Source organism: Copadichromis virginalis, linkage group LG3 (assembly GCF_057382275.1).
Source record: "Copadichromis virginalis isolate Kocher_CV1m ecotype Utaka linkage group LG3, C_Virginalis_male_GT1.1, whole genome shotgun sequence".
Lineage (NCBI taxonomy): Eukaryota > Metazoa > Chordata > Actinopteri > Cichliformes > Cichlidae > Copadichromis > Copadichromis virginalis.
In genome coordinates this window covers 1270140-1290000 of record NC_140620.1, presented here as the reverse complement: position 1 = coordinate 1290000, position 19861 = coordinate 1270140, and the positions used below count along the sequence as shown (strand labels likewise).

General features: G+C 47.0%; 1 protein-coding gene across 3 annotated transcripts; it reads left to right on the top strand.

The window, feature by feature from the left end:
• The first annotated feature begins 14970 nt into the window (after positions 1-14970).
• Positions 14971-18409, top strand: LOC146712215 (uncharacterized). Of its 3 annotated transcripts, none has more exons than XM_085451976.1 (7): positions 14971-15053; positions 15735-15810; positions 15916-15984; positions 16068-16178; positions 16263-16299; positions 16574-16650; positions 16749-18409. In XM_085451976.1, the coding sequence occupies exons 1-7, from the start codon at positions 15039-15041 to the stop codon at positions 16763-16765; spliced, it is 402 nt and encodes a 133-aa protein (XP_085308102.1). In that variant the 5' UTR covers positions 14971-15038; the 3' UTR covers positions 16766-18409. The 3 variants fall into 3 exon arrangements, with proteins under 3 accessions (XP_085308102.1, XP_085308103.1, XP_085308101.1); XM_085451977.1 differs by lacking the exon at positions 14971-15053 and adding an exon at positions 15063-15194; XM_085451975.1 differs by lacking the exon at positions 14971-15053 and having other exon boundaries at positions 15063-15810.
• Positions 18410-19861: the final 1452 nt, after the last annotated feature.

Genomic DNA, 19861 nt, shown 5'->3' with positions numbered 1-19861 from the left:
GCGTACCACACGGTGATGGAGGAGGTGAGGATGGACTCGATGATTGCAGTGTAGAACTGCATCATCGTCCGTGTTGGCAGGTTGAATTTCTTCAGCTGCCTCAGGAAGTACATCCTCTGCTGGGCTTTCTTAATGACGGAGGTGATGGTGGGCTCCCACTTCAGGTCCTGGGTGATGGTGGTACCCAGGAAGCGGAATGAGTCCACGGAGGTGATGGGGGTGTCAGTCAGGATGATGGGGGGGAGTGGGGCTGTGTGCTTCCCGAAGTCCACAATAATCTCCACTGTCTTCTGGGCATTCAGCACCAGGTTGTTGTGGCTGCACCAGGACACCAGACGTTCAACCTCCCTCCTGTAGGCAGACTCATCCCCGTCCGAGATGAGCCCAATAACGGTGGTGTCATCTGCAAACTTGATTAGCTTGACAGACTGGTGGGTGGAGGTGCAGCAGTTGGTGTACAGGGAGAAGAGCAGAGGAGAAAGAACACAGCCCTGAGGGGAGCCGGTGCTGATGGTCCGGGAGTCCGAGACATTCTTTCCCAGCCTCACATGCTGCTTCCTGTCCGTCAGGAAGTCAGTGATCCACCGGCAGATGGGATCAGGCACATTCATCTGGGAAAGCTTGCCTCGGAGATGGTCTGGAAGGATGGTGTTGAAGGCAGAGCTGAAGTCCACAAACAGGATCCTGGCGTAGGTTCCTGGGGAGTCCAGATGCTGCAGGATGAAGTGTAGGGCCATGTTGATGGCGTCGTCTACAGACCTGTTGGCTCTATATGCAAACTGCAGGGGGTCCAGGAGGGGGGCCGTGAGGGTCCTGAGATGGGAGAGAACTAGGCGCTCAAATGACTTCATGACCACAGATGTCAGAGCCACGGGTCTGTAGTCATTTAGTCCAGTGATCCTAGGTTTCTTGGGGACAGGGATTATGGTAGAGGACTTGAAGCAGGCAGGCACATGACATGCCTGCAGTGAGGAGTTGAAAATGCCAGAAAACACTGGGGCCAGCTCGTTTGCACAGTGTCTGAGGGTGGCAGGAGACACACCGTCTGGGCCGGGAGCTTTCCGAGCATTCAGACTCCTAAACTGCTTCCTCACATCTGCTTCATGAATATGAAGAGTTGTGGTGGGAGGAGGTGGTGTGAAATCCTCTTTTGTGTGGGGTGAGGGGGCGGGTGTTGTAGGTGAACAGTTTGAAGGTGGTGATGGCTCTATGGAGGGGGGAGAGGTGGGGGAATGAGTGTCCAAAGTGTCTCTATTGTTGGGGTCGTTGGAGGTGTGAAGGCTGCCTGATGGCTCGTCAAAACGGCAGTAGAAGTCGTTAAGGGTGTTGGCTAAGAGCAAGTCATCAGTGGAGTGGGGGGTTTTAGGCTTGTAGTTGGTGATATTCCTAAAACCTTTCCACACAGAGGCCGAGTCATTCTCTGAGATCTGCTGCTGCATCTTCTCAGAGTGCTGATGTTTAGCAATGTCCACTTCTTTAGTGAACCTGTACTTGGCCTCTCTGTAGCAGTCCCTGTCTCCGCTTCTGAACGCCTTTCTCTTTTCCAGCCACAGCTTTTTGAGTTTAGGAGTAAACCAGGGTTTGTCATTGTTATAACTCACCCTGGTGCTTGATGGCACAATGCTGTCCTCACAGAAGTGGATATAGGAGGTGACAGTGTCCGTAAACTCGTCCAAGCTGTTAGAAGCAGCCTTCAGTGTGTCCCAGTCTGTGGTCTCCAAACACGTGCGAAGCTCCTCCACAGCCTCGTTGCTCCACAGTTTTTTAGTCCTCACGACAGGTTTGGAGAGCTTCAGCCTCTGTCTGTACGCGGGGATTAGGTGGATCATGACGTGGTCAGAAAGTCCGAGTGAAGCGCGGGGCACCGCGCGATAGGCCCCGCTGATCGTGCTGTAACAGTGGTCTAATGTCCTCTCCTCTCTGGTCGGGCATTTAATATACTGCTTGTATTTCGGAAGCTCATGGCTCAGATTGGCTTTGTTAAAGTCCCCAAGAGCAATGATGAGAGAGTCCGGGAATGACCGCTCCATGTGCAGTATCTGCTCCGCGAGTGCGCACTGAGCTGCCTGCGCATCTGCGTCTGGCGGGATGTAAACAGCGGCCAGGATGAATGAAGCAAACTCCCGCGGAGAATAAAACGGTTTGCAGTGGATAAAAAGGTATTCCAGAGAGGAAGAGCAGTGCTGAGCAATCACTGTCACATCTGTGCACCAGCCACTATTGATGTAGAAGCAGACACCTCCACCTTTGGTTTTACCGGAGAGAGCGGCCTGCCGGTCCGCGCGCAGCAGATGGAAGCCCTCCAGCTTGAGCGCGCAGTCTGGGATGTCCTCACAGAGCCACGACTCCGTAAAACATAAGACACAGGAGGAGGCAAAGTCTCTGTTCATGCTTCTCATCAGGGCCAGTTCGTCTATCTTATTCCCGAGTGAGCGTACATTAGAAAGGAAGATCCCAGGAAGAGCAGTACGCAGTCCGCGTCTCCTCAAACGCACGAGTGCGCCCGCTCGCTTTCCTCTCTTCCGGCGTCTCACTTTCCTGATCAGAGTCAGCAGTAAATCTGCCGCAGATGCGACAAATATTGGAAATAAATCCACAGGCGTTGTAGTCCTGTAGTTAAGGAGCTCTTCTCTGGTGTAAGAGTATCCAGAGGAGTGCCCAGACACAGAAGAAATGCACAAAAGCAAAACAAAAGTAACGCACTGAAGCACCAGGGCATCCATACGCGGCGCCATCTTGGTCGTTGAGTATACTCCACTGTGTTACATGGGAAAATACAAAGATCGGTTTCAGAGAGCTTGTTGGAACAAATGTGTCATTGTTAATAGTCTTGTAACGTTTTGCACACAGTCACTACATGAATCTGTGACTGTTTAGTTCAATTTGATTGTTTGCCATTAAATAATGTGGTGGCGGATTTCTTTTCTCATGTATTAATCACATATTTAATCACATCTCATTAGTTATAGTAATATCACTTTCTCACTTTACCATAGTGAGAGCACTCCTGTCACTAGTTTACATGCATGTGGAAAGTTACCACAGTGAGGCCGTTGTAATGGGAGACGTTAAACAGATAGTGGGACTCCTGCTTATCAGGGATGTAAATCTTTAGGTGACGGCCAAGCAGAAAACAAGGTCATAATTCTCTCTGTGAGGGAGGAGGTATAGCCCCCTGTGAGAGGGGGCTATACAGGCAGGTCAGGACAGGCAGGTGGCAGACGCCGAGTAGAAACCTGGACACAAGTTGGCAGATGAAACACAGTTCCAACCAGAAGTGATTGCACGCTTTCGAGGAAGTCTAGTTACCACTGTGGGGGTGACTAACGGACTGGCGTGGAACATCCGTCAGCGCCGGGTTAAGTAGATCTTGGTTGATCTGATTTCCTCGTGTTGGTGTTGTTCCCAGATCATCATACTAAATGTTGTTCCAGGATCAACATTGCAAGTGACCAATCAGAATGTTGTGACGTCATACTTTTGCGACTTCGGGAAAAACCGGCGTAAAACAAAAAACTGTACTTAAGCTGCTTGAAACCGCCTCTGTCCGCCGATCAACGGACCCTGACCCTAACCCTAACCGTAACCCTTTAAGAATTGATATTGTCATTGCAACATTGGAATTTCATAAATGCACGAATGGCTTGGCGCGCAAAGGAATAACGTCACAACAATGTGATTGGTCACTTGCAATGTTGAACCTGGAACAACATTTTCATGATGGTCTGGGAACAACACCAACACGAGGAAATCAGATCATCCGTAGAGGTTCGTGTAGTCACCGTGATGGAGAGCAGGTGTGCCGGTGATGGCCCAGCCCGGGGGTGTGGCTACCCGAGCATCACGCATTCCACAGACACAGGACACAGTCTCTGTCTCACTCTGGCTTCAGACCCTCCTGGATCAAACTCACCTGGAAAGGCTTTCAAACACCTTTGAATAATAAACATCGTGTTTTATAAGATAAATATCATGTTTTCATGTGTCTGTGCAGTTTGAGCTTCAGAGGATGAATCAGTGCTTAATGTTTAATGTGGATACTAATGATCAATAAATGTGCTGATTGGAATCAAATGAATGACTCGGACTGAATCTGTTCCTGCTTTTCTGTCATGTGGATTCGATCCAGACCTCCAGCTTCTGCCCTCCGCCTCACATTAGTCGCCCAGCACAGCAGCTTTCCCATTAAAGCTCACTTTTCCCACCTTTAAAGGAGCCTCAGACACACCTGGAAACTCGGTTAGAAAAAGTGAGATGGGATTAAGAAAAGCTGGGACAAAAGACACGGCACGAGCTTGTCGTCTGTGAACCTTTGACTCATTTTTAATCTTTGCTGTGATGCAGCTTTGAACACAGGAGACTCACATTTGACCTTTAAATGACACCGTGACCTTTCCTCCAGAGCCACCCTCAGTCCACAAACAGCATGTGACTGATTAACTGAACTGATCAATATTCCAGAAGTTTCACAGACTCGATGCTGCAAAAAATAGCTTTTATTTTGACGAGCAGGGTATAGGTCACTTCCTGTCACTGCTAGCGTGACATTAAGACGCATCAGGAATGTCCTGAACAGTGAAATAAGTTAAAATGAGCTCAGTGAGCAGATGAAGACAACACAAGGCTGGGGTTGGATCAGAGATGTTGACCATGTTCAGGTGTTAATCTGATAAATGTAAGCTCCGCCTCCAACACGACAGAAGGCTCTAAATGAATCCCCTGTGCTGGCCTCCCTGGCTGCCTGTGCCTTTTAGAGTTCATTTTTAAATTCTCATGTTTTTAAAATGTTTCACAGTCTTGCCCCGCTTTACCTCTCTGAGCATCTACATCCCCACACACCCTGTCGGTCTCTCAGGTCAGCTGACCAGCTGCTCCTGGAAGTACCGAGATCCACGAGGAAGCTCAGAGGGGGCGGGGCCTTTTCTATCGCGGCTCCTAAATTATGGAATAGCTTAATAATAATTAATTAAACAAAGTAATAATTTTATGTTTTCTTTTATTTGGCTTTTATTTATATCTTATGTAATTTTAACCAATAACCAATGTTATTCTGCTCCCTCTCAGACCAATATTACCAGTATCATAATCAGCAATATTACCCAACAGATATTAAATTGAATATTTAATATTTGTTTCATCCCCCATCACACGCTGCTACTCCCTTTATTCTATTGCACAACACTTTGTCACTTTCTAGAATCGCCTGCACTGATAGTTAAGTTCTTTATTCTCCAGGATACAGTCATTTATATTTGATACTATGTCTTGCACTATCCTACTACTGTATATTACTGTATACTACTATTCTTACTGTGTATATTATAGATCTTATTCATCTGTCCCTCTGTCTCTCCTGCTGCTTTGAGCATGTACATGACAAAAGAATTTCCCTCGGGATCAATAAAGTCGTTCTTATTCTTCATTTTACTGTATAGTTCCAGTGTACTGCACGTTAGTCAGCTGTGGTTGTTTTAAAGTGTTTTATGAATGCATTTGATGATGATGATGATGATGAAGCCTACTCAGCAATCCCCTCCCGAGGCACTCACTGTTTTGTTTTTGTCTATATACCGAGCTTCTTACTAACTGCACGCACACACCAATCTCTGCTCCGATTCCACTTTATTTCGTCTACCTCTCCATTTCCTCTGGAGCTTCTTGCTCGCGAGTGAATTGCACACATTGCAGCAACACAGTGCCATCTAGTGGCTGATACACACATGAGTCAACATGTTACATCTCCCTTCTTAAAAAAAAAACACAACTCAGGCTTGTAAAATTTCTAAGGCAACTGAAATTACAGGAATAACATCCTGAGCACATCCATTGATAACATAGCATTCGACTCAATACTGGCTATATCACAAACATAATAAACAGATGCATATAATGACATCATTGGAACAACAAACATGTAAACAGCTTTTGTTTTGTTTTTTTTGTTTGTTTGTTTTTTTTTAGGGCAGCGATCCGCCTGCACCCTTTACAATATTACAGGTCCAAGACCTGTCTTGGTTTGGTAACACGCCCATAACGAGTCGTGTATCCAGGTGTTGTAATGTCTATATCAGGGGGCTCCACAGGCGGGGGCTGAGATACCACAGGGCTGTCATCGCTGATGCCTGTTGGTTGAATGAACTCCTCACCTCCTACGCTGTTCCTGCTTTCGCGGAGGTGTCGGCGGTTACGCCGGTAAACTTGTCCTGTATCTGTGGTTATGTTGTAGCTTCTGGACGTGTCGGCACAACTTGTGACCACAGCTGGTTTCCAGGAACCGTCTTTTTGCCGGAACCGGACCGGTGTGCCAGGATATAGTTGAGGCAGAGGTCGGGCGGCTCTGTTGAAATAAGTCTGCTGGCGCTGCTGGCAGACTTCTCTCCTTTCACGCACTGTTTGCTGGCAAACTACTTGGGGTTCCAGCTGTTTTGGTGTTGCAGGGAGGATGGAGCGAAGTCTCTGGCTCATGAGTAGTTGTGCAGGCGACTTTAAGTTGTCCACGGGGGTGTTCCGGTATTCTAATAGGCTCAAGTAGGGATCCTTATGTTCCGCTTTGGCCTTGTCCAGAAGTTTCTTTGCTGTCTGGACTGTTTTCTCGGCTAGCCCGTTGCTCTGTGGGTAATGGGGACTAGTAGTGGTGTGGGTGAAACTCCATGACTTTGCGAACTGTTGAAACTTACTGGAAGCATAGCACGGACCGTTATCACTAATCACCGACTCTGGAATACCATGCCTAGCCATGGCTGACTTTAGTTTGTGGATCACTGCTTCTGCAGTGCAGCTGTGCAGTCTTTCCAACTCGAAGAATCTACTGTAGTAATCTACGATGATGATGTAGTCTTCCGAGTTCCAAGTGAACAGATCGGTGGCTATGACCTGCCACGGTCGTTCTGGTATTGCATGTGACAACAGGGGTTCCTTGGGGTTAGCAGCTTGTCTCTCCTGGCATGTGCTGCAGGCTCCGACTGCTTCCTCAATCTGCTTTCCCATGCCTGGCCAAAACAGAAGGTCTCTGGCTCTGTTTTTGCTCTTTTCTATACCCATATGGCTGGAATGAATCCGCTCTATCATGTCCTTTCTGAGCCTTTTTGGGATGATCATTTTCTCTCCTTTAAACATGATCCCGTCTATCAGTGAGATCTCATCCCTGTGGTTCCAAAACTCCTGAATGTCAGGCGGACATTGAGACCGTTTATCAGGCCATCCACTCAATGTGGTCCTTTTCAGGGTGTTGAGCTGAGGATCCTGGGCTGTTTTGTTTCTTATCTCTGAGAGACTCTGATCACTGACAGGCATGTTGCTGAGGACTGAGTGAATCTGTGCATCCATCCCGTCACATAGTGATTTATCGTGGAACTGTATGGATTTCCGGGAGAGCGTGTCGGCTACCGGGATGTCTTTCCCTGGCTTGTGGATGATGCTGATGTCGTACTTTTGCAGCTGTAGTATCATCCTCTGTAGACGTGGTGGTGCTGATGCTAGTGTTTTTTTGAGTATGGACTCAAGTGGCTTGTGGTCCGATTCAATGGTCACATGTTGACCGTACATGTACTCGTGGAACCGCTTGCAACCAAAGAGAACAGCATACAGCTCTTTTTCTATTTGGGCATAGTTCTGCTCAGTGCTGTTAAGTGACTTGGATGCGTAGGCAACTGGCTTGCCGTCCTGCAGCATCACAGCACCGAGGCCACTTTTGGATGCATCGACCTGGAGTCGTAGCGCTTTCTTGGGGTTGAAGAAGGAGAGAACTGGGCCTGGTTCTCTAGTGATCAGCTCCTTCATTTGTTGAAAGGATCTGTCATGGTTCTTGTCCCATACAAACTCACTGTCCTGCTTTAACAGCTGGCGGAGCAGTGCATTTATCTCTGACAGGTGTGGGGCAAATCTTGCTAAATAATTAACCATTCCCAGCACTGATTCCAGTTCTGCCCTGTTCTGTGGGGGCGCCATGTCTTGGACTGCTTTTACTTTTTGTGGATCTGGTTTCAGCCCTTCGTGTGACAATGTGTGACCGAAGTAACTGACCTCTTTGACGCAGATGGTGCACTTGTCAGGGTTCAGTTTTACACCTCTCTCTCTGCTGCGCTGCAGCATGGCCCTCAGGTTGTCGTCATGCTCCTGTTTGGTTTCTCCGAAGACCAGTACGTCATCCACAATGGCTGCCACGCCCCTCAGGCCCTCGTAGGTCTCGTCCACGCGTCGCTGGAACTCATCCTGAGCTGAGATTATGCCGAATGGCAACCTGAGGAAGCGGTACCTGCCAAACACAGTATTAAATGTGGTTAACAGAGATGATTCGTGGCTTAGCTTAATGGCCCAGTAGCCTGATCTGGCGTCCAAAACACTGAAATACTTGGCCCCAGCAAGTTTTGTGGTGACATCCTCCAAGGTGGGTAGAGGGTAATGGGGTCTTTGTATAGCCTTGTTGAGGGGTCTGGGGTCCAGACATACTCTGAGTCTGCCTGTCTTGGGTTTTTCCACGACAACAAGTGCATTCACCCAGTCCGTAGGATCTGTGACCTTGCATATGATTTGGTTCCTTTCCATGTTGTCGAGCTCGTCTTTGAGTCGGGCTCGCAGAGCAATGGGAATCCGACGAGGTGGGCTGACTGTGGGTGCAACGTCTGGATTTACATGGAAACTGCATTCACCAGGAAATTCTCCTATCCCTTTGAATACGTCTGCATATTCGTCTAGTATTGCCTGTGAACTGTTGGTTGTCTTGCCTCTTTCCGCCGTCACTGCCATCACGATCCTTACCAGGTTAAGGTCACGGCAAGCTTTCATTGCTAATACAGGTGGGGCGCTTGTGTTAACAACATGGAATTCCAACGTGCAGGTCTTGTCTTTGTGTTTGCATTTTAACTGGCATTTTCCTTCCACGCTGAGTGAGTGTCCCCCATAATCTGTGAGCTTGTGTGTGACAGGCTTCAGTGTCACGTGTGGGAAGAGTGTCTGGAACATGTTAGCTGGAATTGTGTTTGCTTGCGCCCCAGTGTCAACTTTAAACCTCACTGTCTGTGGGGGGGAACCAAGCTGCATGTCTGCATATGCTTGCTCATCATTTCTTCCTTCATTTTCTATGGTGATGCTATCAATGTAGAAACAGTCTTGGTCCTCATCTGTGTCCATAGTTGACATTTCTATGTTCTCTCTCACAGTGTGTACTGATTTGAGGTGGGCTTTTGTCTGCGAAGGGAGTCTTGACCTGCATGCTCTCGCAAAATGGTTCATTTTCTTGCATTTTGCACATTGCTTCCCTTTTGCTGGGCAGATGTCTTTATTACTGTGTTGTCCGGCACAATAGCTGCACGTTTTTAGTGTTGCATTAGCGTGTTCTTTTGGTCTCACGCTTTTTGTTTGATATTCTTGTCTGTGCGATTTCCTGCCGATGGCGTGCACAGTTTCTTGGCCCCTGGAGTGACCCATAGTTTTTAGCTGTTGCTTTGCTAGCTCGTGTGATCGTGCTATATCTATAGCTTTCTCTAGCGTGAGCTCTGCGCCTTGGCTGAGTAGCTTTTCTCGGACGTGTGGCGAGTTAGTGGCAAATACAATGCGATCCCTGACCATTTCATCTGTATTTGGGTACCCACAGTCTTTAGCAAGCAGTTTCAGCTCTGTAATAAACTGTTCAAATGTCTCATTTTCACCCTGCATCTTTTCATGGAACTTATATCGGGCGTAGATTGGGTTAGCTTTCGGTATGATATAATCAGTGTACTTATCGTAGTACGTCTGAAGCTTTCGGGAGTCGTCTGCGGTGAGCGTCCACGTGTTGTAGACGTCCCGTCCTTTCTCACCGACCCATAGAAGAAGGTAGCTGCATTTATCTGCCTCCTCCTTCCCCCGAAGAGGACCAGCGAACATTAGCTCGGCGTGCTGCTTGAAACGCCGCCATGCCTCGGGCAGGTTGCTGGAGTCCCAATCCATACGCGGTGTGGGAACGCCGTAAGCCTCCATGTCTGCGCTGTCCGACGGCGAGGGATTGCGTAGAATCCCACTTCTGACACCATGTTTTGTTTTTGTCTATATACCGAGCTTCTTACTAACTGCACGCACACACCAATCTCTGCTCCGATTCCACTTTATTTCGTCTACCTCTCCATTTCCTCTGGAGCTTCTTGCTCGCGAGTGAATTGCACACATTGCAGCAACACAGTGCCATCTAGTGGCTGATACACACATGAGTCAACATGTTACACTCACCACCTGATGTAACAACCCTGGTTATTGTGGTATGGCACCAGTAGGGGGTGCTGTCCTACTATTGTGGTAGTTGGGGAGACTGTTCTGTTTAACTGCCTGGTCTCCAAGTTGTCCGGCTAACATCCACACCACATGCCCGCGGGACCTGCTAGCCACTCCTTCCTTGCCAGACTGCCGTTACACTGCCTGCAGAGTAAGCCACATCAGATGAGACTGCTTTGTTTGTCCACATCCTCGGTTTCTCAGCTAATCAACCATCTCTGTCTGTTCCAGAGAGCCACGCTCGAGTTTCCCACACCTCGATTAGTCCCCTGTGAATAGTTAGTAGCTGTGACATTCTGTGCACATCTCCCCACATAAACTCTCCTCATCTGTATTTTGTGAATAAAGTCTGTGTACACGTTAAAAACTGCATTTCATAGGTCCACGTGCACGTGCTGGCCTCTGGGCCCGCCTTGACAGGCGAGCTGCAGAGAGGCATGTAGGACTGCAACTCTTCTTCACCGTCCCAACTCTGGATAGTCACGCTTTGACAGGTTACTGAATTTACGTAGCGAGTGGTCAGTAAACATCTTACCTCTGCTGGATCAGGTGGACCCTACGCAGTTGGCATCTAAGCCACAAAGGGGGTGAAATGAAAGAAGATGCAGCGCTGCTTTCAGTTGATACCGTTGCACATCAGTTACGACAAACAGATGCTCAGGTAAGAGTTGTATTTGTTGGTTTGACTTCAGCTTTGAGGACAATGAGGACACAGGTTTTATTGCAGCACTTAATTAAGACGAGGCTAACTCCAGGGCTGATTCACTGGATCAGATTTATTACTGATCGTCCACAGAAAGTTTGTATGAATCATGTTTTATCTAAAGAAATCATTGTTAGCACTGGAGCGTGTGTCAAGGGTGTGTCTGATTAACACCTGACACAGAGCGAATCAGCTACGAGCTAAGCTAAGCTGGCCAATCCCCAAATACACAGAGAGTGTGGTTTGGCTGAAGCGAGTGGAGATCACACAAGGGAACAAGAAGTGATGAGTTTTCAATTAAAGTTGCTACACAGATCAGCAAAAACACCACTGTTCGTGGGAACAGGAAGTGATACTCAACACCAAGTGACAACGCCATTCACTTTTTCTATGTGCAAAAAATATATAAAGTAATAAACAGCAGTATCTCCCATGTGCTCTGGTGAAATGCTGATGTCAGTGTGGTGTCATGACTCACCTGATACAGCCTGTCTCTAATCAGTGCAAATGTCAGCTCTACGTCACTTGGTCGAACGCTGATCGTAGGGTGTCATCACAAGAGTCCTCTAGTGGGAAATCCACAGCTTGTTGCAGACTGGTGCCCATCCTTACCTCTGAGAAACCTGGCCTCTCTCTGATTGGCTATAAACGTTCCTCTAGCTGTTTCTGTTCAGTACCACTGACTTTTACAGCCTTTTATCAGCAATGCTGCTTCCATCAAGTTCAAAATGAGCTCACAGTTTAAATATTTGACATATTTTCTGTTCTACTGTGAATAAAATGTGGCTTTGATGATTTATAAATCACTGTATTCTGTTTGTATTCACATTTTTACAAAGCCTCCTAGTGTCACGGTCTGTGGGGGGGCAGACGGTGTGGAGGACCCAGGTGTGGACACAGGCGGGAGGCGGAGCTAATTCTAACCAAAGGCGAGCGTTTGTTTTGAGCTGATAAATCAAAACTATTGCACTGTGACTAGACTGCTATGGACTGACTATGAAACTATAGATTAACTATGATTTCGATGATGGGGAACGATACACACTGGACGTGATGAGGAACGAATGGAAACACTCAGAATAAATACACAGGAGGTGAGGAGGGGACACAGCTGACACAAATTAACATGATCACACCACAGGAGAAAGTAGAAACAAAACAATGAGCTCTTCAAAATAAAACAGGAAACATGGAGACTTAAACCAGACGTGAAACACATGACAAGAAACCAAACAGAAAAACAAGGAGACAGATGACAAAAACAACTTGACCTCAACTAAAACCTAAATAAGAATAACCCTCAATCACAAACCTAACACGAGAAGCTCAGCAATCCAAAATAAAATTCAAAAGGCCCAGCCTGTGACACCTAGAAACACCTGCTTTGTTTCTGGTAACAGATCGTTGTTTACAATTAGCCCTGTTGCAGAAGCCAGGGTAAAGCTGGTCCTCACCTAGCAGGTTTCTCCCAGTCGAGGTGCCAAACTCTTTGTTGCTCTCACTGACGCCTGCAGCCGTCCTGCACCTGTCAGGACTCGTCCTGAACTATTTTCAGCTCTAAACGAGCAGCTTTTATCCCACAGTTTCACTCACACTGCATCTCTCACGCACACACATGAATGCTGTAAAAACAACCTGTTCAGCACACTGAGAGTCACCTCACACATTTTTAATTCCCCCTTTATCCACAGAGGCTCAGCAGGAAACGTTACAAAAAGGGAAGTAAAGCCTAAAAGCTCTCGGAGCAAAAGAACTTTAAGAACTTTAAGTGCTTTAAGTACTTTAAGTGCAATGGAGCCTCATCAGGGATCAGTCTTAACACACACAATGTCAGCTGTGACCAGGATCTGTATTTACTGCAAGCTGTTTGTTGTCACACCTTCTCTCCAGCTCCACGTGATGAGCTGCAGAGTCAGAGATCCAGATGTTGTCCACAGAGAGAGGACACGTTTCAGTGAGCTGTACAACAGCTCATATCTTCAGTCGTTGTGTTTTTGTGGTTCAGAACTGCTCAGTCACACACAGAGAAACGAGCTTCCTCCATTCTTCATGAACACCAGCGAATGCTCCAGGAGCAAAAATATTCAGTTCATCCATCCACTTCTGCTTATCCGGGGCCGGGTCGCGGGGGCAGCAGCCCAAGCAGAGAGGCCCAGACCTCTCTCTCCCCAGCCACCTCCTCCAGCTTATCTGGGGGAACACCAAGGCGTTCCCAGGCCAGCCGAGAGATATAATCTCTCCAGCGTGTCCTGGGTCTGCCCCGGGGCCTCGTCCCGGTGGGACATGCCCAGAACACCTCACCCAGGAGGCGCCCAGGAGGCATCCTTGTCAGATGCCCGAACCACCTCAGCTGGCTCCTTCCAATGTGGAGGAACAGCGGCTCTACTCTGAGCCCCTGCTGGACGCCCGAACTCCTCACTTCTATCTCTAAGGTAGAGCATCTGCATCACTCCAGCTGCAGCACCAATCTGTCTGTCAGTCTCCCGTCACTCGTGAACAAGACGGATACTTAAACACCCGCGCTTGGGACAGGAACTCGTCCCCGGCCCGGACTGGGCACTCCACTCTTTTCCAGCTGAGGACCATGGCCTCAGATTTGGAGCTGCTGATTCTCATTCCCAGCGCTTCACACTCGGCTGCAAACCGTTCCCGTGTGAAGCCACCAGAAACACATCATATGTGATAATGTAAACAGAATTGGTCCTGCCACTGAACCCTGCAGAGCTCCATAAGTAACCTCAGCGTGTGAAGAGGACTCTCCTTTCACATGATAGATGTTAGATAGATATGATTGCACTGAAGGCTCCACTGGGGTCTAGCCGGACAAACACACACAGTGTGATGAAACAAAGAGCACGTCTGCAAACAGACACCATGGAAACTGTGTGTAAATATTTATCACATCCAGATGTTTGCACTGACACAGTGAGCAGATCCAAACCATCTGCTGCTGTAAGGTACACTCATCAGGAAACCAGACCTCGGGTCCACTCAGAGCCTGTGTCTGTGACCTTTAGCGCGTCTGTAGAGTTCACAGTGATTCTGACTCCTCGCTGCTTTACAAGACGCAGCTTTTATCTGACTAATGATGACAGATCCATCAACACAAAACTTTCTCTTTACTGCAGTGGGCTAAATGTCCACTGAAAGGGCAAAGTCACTCACTGATATTTTTAACTCTGTGAAAGAGCGCTGGCTCATTCAGGGTAAGGTGTGGCGCGGTGTGGCTCAGCTGCAGGGCAGGGGTGGAGCAGTGGGTAGGGTGTGATGTCAGGGAGGCGGACTCGCACGCGTGGCCCCATTATCTATTCATGTGTCGCCTGATAAAGATGTCGCTGCGACCTGAGGAGAGGGTGTGGTGTGTGTGCTACAGAAGCAGGGCAGGTGGAAAGCCAGCCAATGAAAAACGTGCTGTTGTCGGCTCATTCACCGCCACAAAGCACTTTTAGCAACTTTAAGAGTCTAAATACATCTTTAAGCACTTTTTGAAACAGACCAACACAAACTAGCCATCCATCAGTAATGGTGATAGGCTCACTCATACTTCACAGGAAGTGACCTCATCTTGGCGCTCTACCGTTTGTGGCATCCTGCAGAAGTCTTGGACCAACATGTTTGTTTTGATATAAAAGGAGTCTAAGAATTTCTGTGTGATCTCAGTCTGAACAGGTGAAACTAGTTATTCCTGACAGGTTTGCACCTTTACCTGAGTGTGTAACAAAACACTCTCTTCAGTCAGCATCACCTTTAGTCCCCACTGCTAGGAGCACCTGGACAGCTGGACACAGGTAGAGTTGGCCCATGTTGTCTCCTTCCTGTCATTAAAGGTCTCTCAGAGACAACAATTTACACCTTTAATGACAATAAAGCTTCAGTTAAACAGTCACACTGCATCTGTTAGTGCCAGAGCTCTGCCCAGACAATAACAGTCCTTCCAAGGAACTCTTTGCCCCTCCCACTTTGCTGATGTAATGTGATGACTCAGGAGTGTTCCTCATCTTAAAGTGGAGCGCAAAAGTATAAAAGAGGTCATAGCGTGCAGGGTCACTCATTCGATCACTTCACACCGTGACAGCAAGGAGACGACAACATGGACGGTCTGCAGGTGAGTGCTGGGCAGGTGACGATGGCAGGAAGCCTGAATAAGTCTGAGAGCAGAAGAAAGCGCACACAAGGACAAGCATGTACAGCTTTAAGAGAGGAGTGCCAGCTCACTGAAGATACATGAAGTCAGAGGAGGAGGAAGGTGAAGGGTTAAAGGAGTCCTGAGATGAAGACTTTTCTCTGATTTTACGACTGACTGCAGATTTAAACACGTTTAATGCAGTTCAGACTTCTTCACTCTCTGGAAGTCCATGACAGGAGGTGCCTGGTCTGTGGTTTTTGCTCTGCGCTGGTCTGATATGGTCTGTGAGTATTTGTGACTCCTCAGATCAGATCAGCTTGTTCTGGCTCGTTTTTTGCTGATACGTGCAGAGGGGTGGAGCCTCATTCTCAGGAATCCACATTTGTTGAACTTTGTTTCTGTCTCCTAGCAACAGGGTTTGAACTGATTGTTTACAGATTAAGATTAGGTGAACATGTGTCTAAAGTTGGATCGCTGAATCTGGTTTCTGTCCAGGTGTGTTTGTTACCTTACAGGACAGAGCAGATTGGGCTAATAGAAAGGACTTTAGCTTCAGGTATACTCAGGGTATAGCTTCAGTATAGCTCAGGCAGGTGCGCTATAGTTATGCCCTTCTTACCTGACACTTTGTTGTCCAACTGTCTATGTGTCTTATCCCAGGTGAGCATTGCATGTCTGCTGGTGAAGATGACCTTTGTACAAGGGGTTGCAGGGAGCTGTCCCACCTGTGCACCAGGTAAGGAGTCCTAATGTGTGTTCTCCTGCAGCTGAAGCTTTGACTCAAACAGATCTACCTGTGCACACCTGCGCATGTCTCTTAGCTCATGTGTGTGTCTCTCAGGTTTCTTCCTAGTGAAGAACTGCTCCAAGACTGTAGGGATCGGGTGCAAAGACTGTACTGATTGCTCGGGTAAGAACACTTTCAGTAAAAGGGCTGGACTTACCTATTTGCAATCAGTCACTGCTTGATTTGTCCTCCTATGTGTCCTCCAGCTTTACATCGGGACACTCTATCTGAGTGCACGCAGTGGACTGATGCTGTGTGCGGGAACCAAACTGTGACCACGGTGACAGTCACCACGGTGACCACTGCTGGACCTCCTGGTAGGCTCACCTGTTCATCCTTCTTCTTCACACGGCTTGAGAGGAACCTGAAGTTCTTATCACTGTCCTTTTTCTCGTCCACAGTCTTCCCTGGTGAAATGTGGATCATCCTAAGTGTGATGTAAGGATAACTCTCCTGTAATTATTAAGTGGCCTCTAATCACTTTTTAATCAATCAGTCAACACTCTGTGATGAGCTGTTCATCTGTTATTGATTCCTTTCTTCATCTGATCCTTTTAACCTACTAGTGCTCAGTGTTTTCTCTTCCTGTTTGTGTTTTTGTATTAAACGGATGAAGGCTTCTGATTGGATGTTTAGCTGGACTTAGTTTTATCTGCATTACAATTGGTTCTTTTTTGAAGGGGTGGAGCTAACTGTGTTTCTATATCTGCAGATCAGTGTCTGTGTTCCTGGTTCTGGTGCTCGCTCTGGTTCTCTCAATGCTATCCCAGCGGTACAAGCAAAAGAAAGGTAACAATCTCCACAATCTCCACCCCCTCAAACATCCACCTGCCCCTCAGGTAACAGGCCCTCTGACCATGTGACTCACCTGCTTGTTTCTTCTGCAGCTTTGTACCTGCCCTGAATGAAAGCAAGTCATTCTGAATGCCTCTCAGCACCAACGTCTTAGGGACAAGCCACTGTCCATGATGGCCAAAGCAGCAGATCCAGCTCTCAGAAACCAGAAACGTGGAGTCCAGGTCCAGGGCAGGTTTAGAGTCCAGGTCCTGGGTGGATTAAAGACCAGGTCCAGGCCGGGCTCATGAGTCCAGGTCCAGGTCGAGCTCATCATTCCAGGTCCTGAGTGGATCAGAGTCCAGGTCCTGGGTGGGATTAAAGTCCAGGTCCTGTCCGGGGTCAGAGTCCACCTGTAGACTGGTTTGATCCACCCATTATACTTCACATCCAGGCCACCCTATAAGAATACAAATGTAGACCAGGTGTAGACTAGGTGTAGTTCAGGTGTGAAGTAAGGTTAGATTCCAGGTGTAAGACAGGTGTAGACTAGTTGTAGCCAGATGTGGCGTAACTGTAGACTAGACGTAGTCCAAGTCCTAGGAAGAATTTAATTTCAGGTGAAGTCTGGGTCCACTTCATTAACACGTAGCCCAGGTGTAGCTCAGATGTAGCTCACACATAGACCAGGTGTAGCTCAGGTGTAGAGAAAGTGTAGCTCGGATGTAGCTCACACATAGACCAGGTGTAGCTCAGGTGTAGAGAAAGTGTAGCTCGGGTGTAGCTCACACATAGACCAGGTGTAGCTCAGGTGTAGAGAAAGTGCAGCTCGGATGTAGCTCACACATAGACCAGGTGTAGCTCAGGTGTAGAGAAAGTGCAGCTCGGATGTAGCTCACACGTAGACCAGGTGTAGCTCAGGTGTAGAGAAAGTGTAGCTCGGGTGTAGCTCACACATAGACCAGGTGTAGCTCAGGTGTAGAGAAAGTGTAGCTCGGGTGTAGCTCACACATAGACCAGGTGTAGCTCAGGTGTAGAGAAAGTGTAGCTCGGGTGTAGCTCACACATAGACCAGGTGTAGCTCAGGTGTAGAGAAAGTGCAGCTCGGATGTAGCTCACACATAGACCAGGTGTAGCTCAGGTGTAGAGAAAGTGCAGCTCGGGTGTAGCTCACACATAGACCAGGTGTAGCTCAGGTGTAGAGAAAGTGCAGCTCGGGTGTAGCTCACACATAGACCAGGTGTAGCTCAGGTGTAGAGAAAGTGCAGCTCGGGTGTAGCTCACACATAGACCAGGTGTAGCTTGGGTCTATAAAATAAGTCTGTAATTTGTCACAGCTCACCCAGAACCCCCCCACCCCCACCCCAGCATCCTCCCGATCAGCTGTTTCATTTCCTATATGTCCCATAATGCAACTTTACCTCTGCAGAGGCGACAAGCTGAGAGTAACGTGTGTAAAATCAGTGGAATGACCTTTAACCCTTTCACTGTGAGTGTGAGATGTCTGGATGAGCTATTTCAGTCAGTAGTGATGCTTATTTATTGATTCTGGATCAATAAATCTGATCACCTCTGTAAACTGAACGTGTTGTAAACCTAAATCTCTTTTAAATGTTGAAGTCATTATGTACTTGTGTGCTCCTGTTTATTCAGAAATCTGTGACAGTTTTATACTTTAAACTTTCTTTGGTACTTCAGGTGTGTATTAGATAATCTGCTGTATGAACAGAGTGTGTGTTTGTATCACATAATAAACTCTAAACTAAAAACATAATGACTCTCGCCATGGATTCATCTGTTTTATTGTAAGCTAGGAGGTTGTAATGTGACGGTACAGGCTCACAGAAGAAGATTTACTGTTTCCAGGATTAATTTACTCCCACAGATGTAATATTATCTACAGCTACTCTTAGTACCATTGATGTTAAGTTAGACTCTTTTTCTCCAATTGATCTTTCTGAGTTAACTTCAATAATTACTTCCTCCAAACCTTCAACGTGTCTTTTAGACCCCATTCCTACAAAACTGCTCAAAGAAGTCCTGCCATTAATTAATTCTTCGATCTTAAATATGATCAACCTATCTCTAATGATCGGCTATGTACCACAGGCCTTCAAGCTGGCTGTAGTTAAACCTTTACTCAAAAAGCATCTCTAGACCCAGCAGTCTTAGCTAATTATAGGCCAATCTCCAACCTTCCTTTCATATCAAACATCCTTGAAAGAGTAGTTGTCAAACAGCTAACAGATCATCTGCAGAGGTTTATTTGAAGAGTTTCAGTCAGGTTTCAGAGCTCATCACAGCACAGAAACAGCTTTAGTGAAGGTTACAAATGATCTTCTTATGGCCTCTGACAGTGGACTCATCTCTGTGCTTGTCCTGCTAGACCTCAGTGCAGCGTTCGATACTGTTGATCATAATATCCTATTAGAGCGATTAGAACATGCTGTAGGTATTACAGGTACTGTGCTGCAGTGGTTTGTATCATATCTATCTAATAGACTCCAGTTTGTGCATGTAAATGGAGAGTCCTCTTCACACACTGAGGTTAATTATGGAGTTCCACAGGGTTCAGTGCTAGGACCAATTCTGTTTACATTATACATGCTTCCCTTAGGCAGCATCATTAGAAGACATAGCATACATTTACACTGCTATGCAGATGACACCCAGCTCTATCTGTGCATGAAGCCAGATAACACACACCAATTAGTTAAACTGCAGGAATGTCTTAAAGACATAAAGACCTGGATGGCTGCTAACTTTCTGCTTCTTAATTCTCAGCAACCATCTTTTATGAACTCTCTTAACAAGGTCAAGCAGAAAAATCAAGATGATTGAAGGTTTTTTATGATGAGGTGATAGCTTATCAGTTATCATCTCCTCGATTGATCATCTTAAAACTAATAAATCTCCTGGAACTGATGGTTAGCAACCTTTCTCTGAAGAGCTAGCTCCATTACTGCTAGACATTATATTAGAGAGGATTGGAAAAGGCTCTTTATCTCCTGCACTAACAGAAGACATAATCCCCACACCTAATGTGGTTATTGATAACTGGAGACCTAATTGAATGCAGACGACAACATTTTTGCCTCAACACTGGCTTTTCTGGAGCCGATCATTGATGAAACCCAATCTGGTTTCATGAAAAACTCACTGTAATCAACATTTCTATGCCCTGGTGATAACCTAATCCTTTGCCTGGACTTTTAGAAGGTCTTTG